The 11,225-nt window shown below is 39.2% G+C and overlaps 1 protein-coding gene across 11 annotated transcripts in view; it reads left to right on the top strand.

Moving 5' to 3' along the window:
- The first annotated feature begins 228 nt into the window (after positions 1-228).
- Positions 229-11,225, top strand: part of LOC140194896 (transcription factor 4-like) — a 681,375-nt gene continuing 670,378 nt past the window's right edge. For 3 of the 11 annotated variants that reach the window (XM_072252221.1, XM_072252217.1, XM_072252218.1), the window contains exons 1-2: positions 2,108-2,338; positions 3,083-3,155. In XM_072252221.1, the coding sequence (XP_072108322.1) occupies positions 2,237-2,338; positions 3,083-3,155 (175 nt within the window). In that variant the 5' untranslated portion in view covers positions 2,108-2,236. The other 8 variants (XM_072252220.1, XM_072252216.1, XM_072252219.1 and 5 more) reach the window with 7 other exon arrangements.

The raw sequence follows: 11,225 nt of genomic DNA, 5'->3' as shown, positions 1-11,225 counted from the left end.
CTGGTGTGGAAATGTATTAGGAATTTGCTGCAAATGTGCGCGGTTGGGCGGCAGACGCAATTTTTTGCGACTTCTTTTGACATATGTGTGAAAGCACGTGCCGCCAGGCGCCGAATCTGTGATTGATAGAAGGGCGTCCTCCAATCAGCGGGCTCCGAGGGAAAGTCCTCCCCTGTCTGTACTCGGACGTCATCATGCACCCAAACCAATGAATGGCGCCGAGGGGCGGGGACTGCGGAGGACGCAGACTTTGCGCTGGAGAAACCCACTTACCGGGAAAAAATATGAGTCGAGAGTCTAACCGGGTAAGAGAGAGAGAGAGAAAGAGAGAGAGAGAGAGAGAGAGAGCGAGAGAGAGAGAGGGAAAGAAAAACAAAATATTGGAATGAAAGAAAGTAAATAAAAAGTAGGGAAAGGGGAGATTTATTTAAAAAGAAATATAGAAGTCGTTAAAAAAGGAAGCATGTTCGTTGGTTAAATGGTTTTTTTTTCTTTAAAAAGAATGAATGAGGCAGGGAGTGTTTCGTGCAGTGCATTGGGTAGGGGGTTGCTGGCGAATACTCCTGCGGGGATCCCTCTGCCACCCTCAATCCTCGGAAACAAATGTTTCGCTTTCGTCTGTCTTATCTGTAACTTTGTAGTTTCTTAAGGTGGAACTGATGTCTGTGGTCTGATTTCTTAGTTTCTGTATACCGTCCGCGTTCTTCTTGCACTCAAAGTTTGGGGCCGTTCATATACAATTACAGGAACGCAGGCAGGATCTTGCATTTAACATACTGTAAAATGATTTCATTATGTGCAGTTTGCTTTTACATGAAGTGATTTAATTTCTGAATGCATCTCTTTTGATTCCATTTCATTCAGGTTCAGGTTCCCCTTTTTTTGCTCTTCAATCTCGTCCTTTTTTTTGCGCGCAGGTTGTCAGTTCGCCTGGAACAATTTCGACTTTTTCCGCTCTTCATCTGCACACACAAAAAAAGCCCAAAGAAAGTCTCCTGATCCTTCAATCCTCTTCACAACCCCACCCATACCCATTCTGTCTCACTCACCCATCTCAGTGCTAAGCAACAACCACAAAAAAAATCGCTTTCATTTTTATTTTAGTTGGACATTGCAAAGTACACAGTTGCATTTACGTTTGGAAAGTTGCCTTTTGAGGAATGGAGCTTCAGGTGCTGTCAAGTCATGTTGAATCATGATTGTTGCAATGCAAGAAGAGGGGGAGCGTGCAAATGAATCGCAACCCGAGCAAGGGAGGAGAGCAGATTATTCTGCAATGGAAGTGCTTGGACGAAGATGTTGGGGGGGGGGGGGGTTAAACATTTGAAAGTTGCGAGGACCCTCAGGCAGTTTTGGAGACAGACAGCGCCGCGTAACGGCGGGTTACAAAAGGTCGGGAATGTCCCGGATATAGATTGGATACATTGTGGCTTTTTCTCTTGTTAAATTGTCACAATGTTAAAAGTGAGAGTAGCAAATGTTTCCAGTCAAACTCTCATCTTCCTAAACTAGAGACACGCTTTCCATAAACTTTCAGAAGCTCACTGAAGCTCTGCAAATCTGAGCCGGGGAAAAGCAACAAAGCAAATAAACGCTGGGCAGAGACGGCATCTGTGGTTTATTCCCCCTTTAAAAGTTTAAGATGTTAAATATTTGAGGGCAACTTATTAATTGGATAATAAGGAAAAGAGAGACCAAGGTAATTTTTAATGTGCCGAACCCTACATCGCTGCAGTAAAAGTTTGGGGTCTCTGATTGCATTGGTGTGGTAGTTGCGAAGTCTATTTTGAATGAAATATTGTAGTCAGAAAGGTTAAAATTGACAAGTGTTTATGCTTAAAAGTTGGATTTTGTAGCCGGTTGAATGGATATCCAAATTATCCACTTGGGGAATATTTTTAGCAAGGCCTTTTTTTGGTAGGGTAGGGATTTTTTTAAACACATATTGTTGATATTTTGATTCTCATTCAGAAGATGCGTGTGGTCATTTGGATGGGTGTTTGGAAGCGAAATTGCTTTTAGCGAGAGATGTGGAAGCTAGGAGTTTGAGGGGGAATCGATGTCGGCTTCAGTCATTTTAAGTACCTCCTGTTGCATAATGATGCTGCTACTCCAATGATTCCGTCTTGTTCGTTTGTGCATTCGTCTGTTTTGCAACTCGAAGTCTGGTGAATTGTTTAAAATCGAGTGCGAAAGAAATAAAACATTAAACTTGGGAATTCGTTTCTGATTTTCCATGTTTCTAGGCTTGTGTAATTTTGTCAAAATGCATCACCAACAGCGAATGGCTGCCTTAGGGACGGACAAAGAGCTGAGCGATTTACTGGATTTCAGTGCGGTAAGAGAATCCATTCATGGCAGGTGCTGAGAGAGGCGAGTGCACGGCATAGTTCTCGAGTCCAGCCAGGGTTAGCCGAGAGACAGAGCAGCGTCGCCAGTTTAGAAAGAAGCCCCTTTTCCTCATAGTCTTTCAAAATGCTCTGTGCATTTAGCAATGTAGCCACGATTAGAAACTTCAATCCCCCTCCAAAAAAATAAACAAGTCACATAATAGTCCACTTAATTCTAATCCCGCGATGTGCTAACAATTGTTTTCGAAGGTCGCGTTTAAATAGGGCACTTTTGATGGTTGCTGAAGGAATATCTCTTTGAGAAATGGGTTTCGGAAGTTTGGTCAGGAGAGTAGTGCCAGGCGGAAATATAGCCGGTGGCGATTTCAACCCTTTTCCTTTTTTTCGCTGCTTTTCTCTCCTCTTAACGTTTGTGCTCGTAGATAAGTGGCTCGAAGAGTTAATCGGTAATCAAATCCATTACTCGTGAAAAAAGGGGCGCAGGCGTGTTTATGGTAAGATCCGTGAGAAGTGCCGCGAAACTTTTCACATCGACTTTGGATTTTTTTTTAAAAAAAGATCCCACAGTCTCGATAGTGGGAACGAGTTACCACTGCTGCGTTGCGTAAGGAGGAGATTCTGTCATTATTTTAAAGTCTGTTGTGGAAATCTGAAGCATTTGACTTTTTCTGGGGGGGGCAGTGAGCAATTTTTTTAAAAGAACATTTCTGTTATAATTTGATTTCTTGTAGATGTTTTCACCGCCTGTTAGTAGTGGGAAGAATGGACCAACGTCCCTGGGAAGTGGCCATTTCGGGGGTTCAAGTATGTAAATGATTATTTCGTGTTTATAAATTTGTCTATTCGGCTTTTCAGCGTCGTTTCCGACGAATCTATATTGATACAGGCATAAATGTCTCAACTAACTTGGACCGCTCTTATGACCTGTTAGAGATGTTGAAGGCACTCGCTTATAAACTGGATTTTCGCAGGTTAACTAACGGTGTTTCACTGCAATTATTCACAGGAGTCGAGTGTTACAGATCTAGCGGGTCGATTATTGTTTAACTGCTGCTTTGGTTGTCTTGAATTTAAGTCGGGAGTTAGCTAATACTATTACAGCAATCTTGTTTTCAATCACCAATGCCTAGCTATCAGCAGTGCATGAATGTGAATGTCTGAATTTCGATTTAAAAATAATTGCTGGACATTTAATGAAGTTAGTTTTGGGGAGGGGGATGCGGCAGGTAAAAGAGCGGTACTTCCTGTCAGGTATGTGTGTATGAATGTTGTTGAAAGTAACTTGATGTACAAGCTGATGCGTTTAAATTTTTGTTCCAAGGCTCTGATACAATTGATTCATTAGAACATGTAACACAGTAATATCAATGGAATTTAGGGGCGTTATAAATGGTAGCCGAATTTAAGATCGAGGATCTTTATTAATCAAGTATTGTTTAGATGCCAGGACACCTGCCACTTAAAAAATCATTGTTCAACAGAGAAGGTGGATGCTTGCTGCATATGCATGCTTTAAAATTCTAAGGAATTCTTTCAGCTTAATATTATTTTGAATGAAAGAAATAAAAATTAGCATATAAAATTTTGAATTAGATTTTTTAAAAAGCGAGCATTTAAATACATAATTCACTTAAATAAAAACTATACTACACTATTTTCAACAATACTCACTAATTGGGATTTTTAATTTTGTAACTGATTTGAAATACTTGTTAATGGCATCAACATTGTTTTAGAAAATAATAGTTTCTTTAGGAATGGATTCACTTGAGCTATAGGAGTGTCTTGTAAATCAACAGCTCTGTTTAAAATATATTTTAAGTATATAGGAGGAAATATTATAGAAATTGCAAGATTTGTATCAAAACACAAGAACATTTACACGCTAATTTGACGAAAGTCATGCAGGCAATTAAAATATTTTAACCCTTAGTAATTTATACTCCAATATTTCTTATCATTACATGGACCCAGGAAATCCAGATTTTCTTATAATTTCTCTTTAATGTGAAATCCTTTAGTTGGCTTTTTCCAAAATAATTGGGAACAATTAATGCACGTTTACAACAGATAGTTGCTGTCAAATAATACCTATAATCAGAAGTTGTTTCAAAGGCAGCTACAAACTACACAGTTCCAGTGTTGGAATATTGCAGGTTGGATGTTTTCAATATGTAACATTATAATGCAGTATTAAGATTCAAACCAAGTTTGGGAGGGGGGGAGGAGGAGGAGGAGGGAATAAACAAGGTGCTTTAATTGGAATTTATTTTTCTGTGTTGGAAGAAGTTGTAATTTTAATGTGGTACCTGAAAGTAGTTCACTCATATTTTGTGTGTGTGTTTGTTTTGCACTGTTCTCTGTTTTTAGTCCAAATGAATGGGTTGCCTTTGCATTAGGGTGAACCTGAGATTGATAGTTTTATTTCTGTTAAGATGTATGGCAATGCGGCATGTTACTGGAAATAACTTGTTATCAGTGGGTTTTGGTACTAGTTAAGCAAACAAAAGCTCTATTTATGTTCTGGACCTAATGTAAACAATGACTAAAATGAGAGTAGTAACGAATTGTAATGTAATATGTGTGCATGATACATATTGAGAAGGTATCAATTACTTTTATTTGTGCTAATTGTTTTGATATCGCTCTTTCCCTCCCCCCCCCTTTGTCATATGGAGGTAATTGATCAGAATTTGGGTTTATGGATCAATTAATCTCAATTCTTGCAGCAACCCAGTTTCCTCCTTTAATATTACACCCCACTCCTTATACCCCTAATTACTAGTACCCCTAATACTTAGGAAATGTAGACAGGTAACTTGTGTCTTGAATTCCATTTTTACTGTGCTCCACCTTTTATTGGTTCGGAGTCAGAACGGTGATAGAGAGTGCTGATAGAGTTTCCTCCTTTTACGACTTGTATTGTTACAAGTTTCTGAAACAAGTGAAAATATTTTTTCCACACAAGCATATTTACACATAAGGTACCATTCAGCAGCTGTCAATTACAGTGAGATTTGTTTACATCTTTGAGAAGCATTTATAAAGTTGCGTTTTGTGAAGATTTATTTGTAATTTTATTTCTCTGTTTAAAATCAATAACTACGTCGCATTTCAAAAGAAATTAATTTCTGGGCGTGGTATATTTACATTTTCTTCATTCCATTAAAAACCCTTAGTTATTTTTAAGAGATAAAAAGACAACTAGTGGACTGTTACAAGTAGGACGAAACATTAAAAAGGTGTACATTCTGATTATACTTTCCTACAAAGATTATCCTTAAATGATCAAGATATTAAACTTTGAGCCCTTTCCTTTGGCAGTGACCCGTACATTCTTTCTGGATAGGAATGGGATGCCGACGGTGCCTGTTAAACGAATGACTTGTATGAATGATTTTTTATTTTGAGTTGTTTGATTTCAGTGGGAACAAATAATGTTTTTTTTGTGTGTGCTAGTTATATAAAAGTATCGAAGATGTGCTTAGGCTAGTGAAATAGCTTAACTGATGGCAAACCAAGTAGGAATGTTGTTATTGTAACAAGACAGAAGTTAAATATGAAGAACTATGCACAAAACGACAAATTTCATGACACAGGCCAACGATATTATTCCTGATTCTGACTATTGTATTGAAGGATAACAGAGTTTAGATTTGCAAGTTTGGTTTAGTGAATGTGTAATAAAAAAATATGGTTTTTTAACCGATGCCGTTTGGTCTAATTCTGCTCTCATGTTTGAAGGTCTTATTCAATCAAAGGGATTAAAACTGTAGTTAGTAAATTTCATGTTTGCTTTAATTGATTAGAGATGATTTTAGCTCATCCCTCTAGTTCAGTTTCTTATCTTGCTTAATACATCTTTTGCCCTCGGATGAAGAGGAGCATTTGTATCATTTCTTAATACTAGTTCTTCTCCTTGCAGCACCACAATCTGTTGTGTAGCCGAATCTCTCTGTTTTCAGGAAGTGACACTTCTTTTTGTTGTTAATGGCATGTCACATTGTCTTTGTATTAGCAGATAAAAAAGATCTATAATATTGAGCACCAGAAATGTGAAAAATATTTGCAACTTTACCCAGATATTTAAATTGTAGCATACCTAAAAATATGGTGATTTAAAAAAATTGCATTTGAATTTTTTTTTGGATATTTTTAATCTGAATGAGCTTATTTGCTGGGAAACTCTTAATATCAGACTATTTAAAAATTTGCCGTGTCTCAGTCTTGTAAAGGGTTAAGTTAACTAGTTACAAGGAGCAAGATGGGTCACTGTTGTTGGTTCCTGAATGTAGTGTTGTAGAGTAAAAGTCGGGCTGGCAGTTTTGGCAGACTCTTAAGTAACAATTGTATGAGCAATTGCACCGCACTGTGCATAGTTAGCCAACAGGGTTTGTATTTTGAAATTTCAGAAGATTCTGACAGCTTTGCTTGGCCTAGTGGGTTTAACATTGTTATTCAGCGGTAAAATGTAAGTGATTCCATAGGATGTCTTGTACATGTTGTCTTGATTCTTGAATTGTTTTGATTTTTCTACAGTTCTGGAGGTTTGCTTACTGTTTTGATCAAAATATCATAATATATTGATTGTAGATGCTCAGGGTATTTAACCACGCGTCCTTCATTATTCCCCAGCAGTTTGTGGGGAATTAAACTTTGTTAGAAAATAACAAGTTTATTTACTCTGAACTTTGAACCAACAATCATGGTAGAATTCATCAGAAGTTGGTTCAAAGTAAATTTATTATCGAAGTACATATGTTACCATATGCAACACTGAGATTCTATTTTTTCATGGGCATTCACAGTAAATACAATGAGACACAATAGAGTCAACGAAAAACACACACAAAAAGTCCAACAGCCAATGCGCAAAAGACAGCACAGTGCAAATACATAAAGAAAGAAAAAAAAATAAGCAATAAATATCGAGAACATGAGATGAAGAGTTCATAGGTTTTGGGAACAGTTCAGGGTTGGTGTCTGAAGAAGACAAACCACCTCATTTTAGCTGCTACCAGAAGTTGGCTTCAGTTGTACCATTCTTTGTGTGTGTGTGTTTTTTAACTTGCTAAAAAAGATTACTTGACAGCTTTTTGGCTAAACCCTCATAGGAAGAACACCATTAATCATGTCCTCTTCTCTCCCCCCCCCCCACATAGAAATGTAACCTCTTTTGTCCAAGTAAGATGGCTTTGTAGTTACATTTTATATTGACATATCAGAACTAGCGCAATTAATGTGGTCGAGGCTGAGAGTTCCAGTGTGTTGATTGGTGGGGGAAGGAGTAGAAAAAACATGGCATTGATTTTAGAAATACTGATTCGAAATTGATATAGTTCAATGAACTTTAAAGATTATGATTCTATTTAATAGAAATAATGCATTGAAAATCCTTGTTATTCACAATTGCTTCCTTGAAGAAGCTTGAATGGAGGAATTAACTCTCATATTCAGTTGGATTATTGTGTTCAAAAGTGATATGTAACTTAGTTCAAAAGTTCAAAATAAATTTATTATCAAAATACATGTGTCGCCATATACAACATGGAGATTCATTTTCTTGCAGACCTTCACAGTCTTTATTTCTATTGAGATATAGAGAGGAATACGTTCTCCTGGCCCTTTGAGCCGCACCACTAACCAACTCTGATTTAATCCTAGCCTAATCACAGGTCAATTTACAATAACCATTTAACCTACCAGCCAGTACATCTTTGGACTGTGGGAGGAAACCAGAGCATCTGGAGGAAATCCATGCAGTCATGGGAAGAACATACAAATTCCTGACAGCGCAAGGAATTGAATCCATGTCACTGGTACTGTAAAGTGTTGTCCTAACCACTATGCCATTGTCTAGTAAATACAAAGAAATAAAAAAAAAACAAACAAAATAATAATAAATAATTACTGAGGACATGAACAACACACACAAAATGCTGGAGGAACGCAGCAGGCCAGGCAGCATCTAGGAAAAAGAATAAACAGTTGACCCTTCATCAGGACTCGGGGGTGGGTGGGTGGGGGGAAGATGAGAAGTTAGGCAAGAAGGGGAGGGGAGGAAGGTGATAGGTGATGGGTGAAAATGGGAGAGGGGAGGGGTGTCGTAAAGAGCTGGGAAGCTGATAGGTGAGAGAGATAAGGGGCTGGAGAAGGGGGAATCTGATGGGAGAGGGTAGAAGATCATGGAAGAAAGGGAAGAGGGAGGAGCACCAGAGGGAGGTGATGGAAGGTAAGGAGATGAGGTGAGGGAGGGAAATGGGATTGGTAAGGGGGCGGGCTAATACTGGACATGAGAACATGAGTTTGGGGTTTAAAATCAAAGCCATAGTGTTCCTGCTAAATATGTGCTGCATGGCATTCCCTGTTGTTAACATGAATTTTAAATGGGCTACTGGAGCAGCATTGGTGCTTGAGATTAATATAATGGTTCACGACATTGTTTACTTTGAGGAATGTAGTGGGTGGTAATTAAAAAAAAAATTAAACTCCACTCAGAAAGGGGAATGGAGTATTCACTCCCTCACAAAGCCATTGGAAGAATCACCTATCCCTTCCCAGCTTCTCACTTCAGCTGTCATCCAGAACTCTCACACCCACCTTCCCCCTCTCCTGGTCTCTCCTTACCTGCTAGCTCGTAATTCTTCGGTAAGACTTAGGTACAGGATCAGGCCATTTGGCCCATAGAGTCTGCTCTGCCATTCCTGATTCATTATGCATTCCTACTGTCCTCTTCCCATGACCTTTGATACCCTTACTAATCAGGAACCTGCTTCAAATATACCCAGCGACTGGTCCTCCACAGCTGCCTGTGGCAATTAGTCCTAATGGAGTTGCTCGCTTTGGACGGCAGAGGAGTGTAGTGGTTAGCACAACGTTTTACAGTACCAGTGACTCGGATTCAATTCCTGCCACTGTCTGCAAGGAATGTGTATGTTCTCCCCGTGACCGCTTGTGTTTCCTCTTAGGAATGTCCTCTCCATGTTCCATTCTGTATAGGCTTTTCAATATTTGATAGGTTTCATGAAGATCCCTCTCATTCTTCTAAACTCTATTGAGCGCAGGCCTAGAGCCAAAAAATGTGACTCAAAGCATTTTGTGTGCTGTTTTGGTTTTCTGGCATCTGCAGGTTTTCTTGTGTTTGTGATACTGTTACTACTACCTGCAAAGTCTCTTTGAGGGATGCCTGCCCCCTGAGGAAGTTTAACTCTTCCCTTCGAGAATTTGGTGAAACCCTCCCTCACTGCTCCCCTTTTCCCTCCTCCCCCCACTTCTTTAGTCTGATTCCTACCTCCTCCCTTTCCAATCCTGAAGGAAGGTCTCGGCCTGAAACTGACTGTTCACTCTTTTCTTTAGATGCTGCCTAGCCTGCTGAGTTCCTCCAGTATTTTGTGTGTATCAGTTGTTATTCTGGGGTGAAGGGCTTGTATTGTGTTGTAACGTTCCATGTTAAATATTTCTGGCATTTTTGCACTGGTATTGAAAGATCTGTGCAGTATGAACACTTGCTGTGCTATACTTTGTTCTGGACATGGCTCATATTTGTGTTCCTTAAGCTTGGTTTTCTTTGGAAGCTACTCTAAAGGCCTTTTTGGACATTTGCTTGGCAACTTTTATCTTCTAGTAGGGAAGTGTAAACCATTTGGATTGGAATTGACTGACTTTGAAGGTGAAAGTCCTTTGAAGTTTCTTTTGATCTTCCCAGCTTGTAAAAAAAATTGTATATGGTATTAGATAAATGAAAGTAACACAATGTTTGTAGTGTATCTGTGTTATTTCTCATCCAGAGTTCTTCTGCAATGACCCTCTCTTATTTCTGCTGTGTTGGATGTTATGGTTCAGGTTAGATTCGGAGGCCAGATATCTTACTCACCAGCCTTGCTTCAATTTGTAGCCCTTTGATTTTAAGCAAGTGTTACGTCTGACCCCCTCCTCAGACTCCCTTCCTGCCAGTCCTGACTTTGGTTTGGGGGTCCCCAGGCGGAGTTGACCTGGCTGGTCGTGCCATATTTAACCCTTTCAACCAAGGGAGAAAAGATTCAAAAAAAAATTCAAAGTATATTTTATTTTCCGAGTACATATATGTCACCATGTACAACCCTGAGATAATTTTTCTGTGGGCATACTTAACAATCTATAGAATAGTAACTATAACAGGATCAATTAAAGATCAAGTAGAGCACGGAAGACAACAAACTGCAAATACAAATAAATAACAAGAACGTAAAATAACAAGATGGAGTCCTTAAAGTGAGGTCATTGGTTGTGGAAACATTTCAATAAATGAGTTATAAATATTCCCTTTTTGTTCAAGAGCCTGATTGTTGAGCGGTAGTAATTGTTCCTGAACAAGGTGGTGCAAGTTCTGAGGCTCTTGTACCTTTTACCAGATGGCAGCAGCGAGAAAAGAACATTGCCTTGGGTGGTAAGGATCTTTGATGATGGATGCTGCTTTCCTGCGACAGCGTTTCATGTAGGTGTGCTCAGTGGTCGGGAGGGCTTTACCCGTGATATACTGGGTTGAATCCACTACCTTTTGTAGGATTTGAGAGAAAATTTAATTATTCACTTTTGAAGGCAGGCTTTTAAACAAATTGCAAAACCCACGGCATGGTAGTCTAGTGGTTAGTGTAATGCTGTCACTGCGCCAGTGATTGGGGTTCAATTCCCATCACTGTCTGTAAGGAGTTCATATGTTCGGCCTGTGACTACATGGGTTTCCTCTGGGTGCTCTGGTTTCCACCCACATAACCAAAGAGGGTTAGTATGTTGAGGGCATGCGATGTTCGTGCCAAAAGCATGACAACATCTTGCAGGTCCTTCTCGGATTGTGTTGGTTTTTGACGCAAAAGATGCATTTCACTGTTTTGGTTG

The sequence above is a fragment of the Mobula birostris genome, chromosome 3 (genome assembly GCF_030028105.1).
Source record: "Mobula birostris isolate sMobBir1 chromosome 3, sMobBir1.hap1, whole genome shotgun sequence".
Lineage (NCBI taxonomy): Eukaryota > Metazoa > Chordata > Chondrichthyes > Myliobatiformes > Myliobatidae > Mobula > Mobula birostris.
Note: the sequence above shows the minus strand (reverse complement) of the source record. Positions and strands in the feature narration are given on the sequence as shown.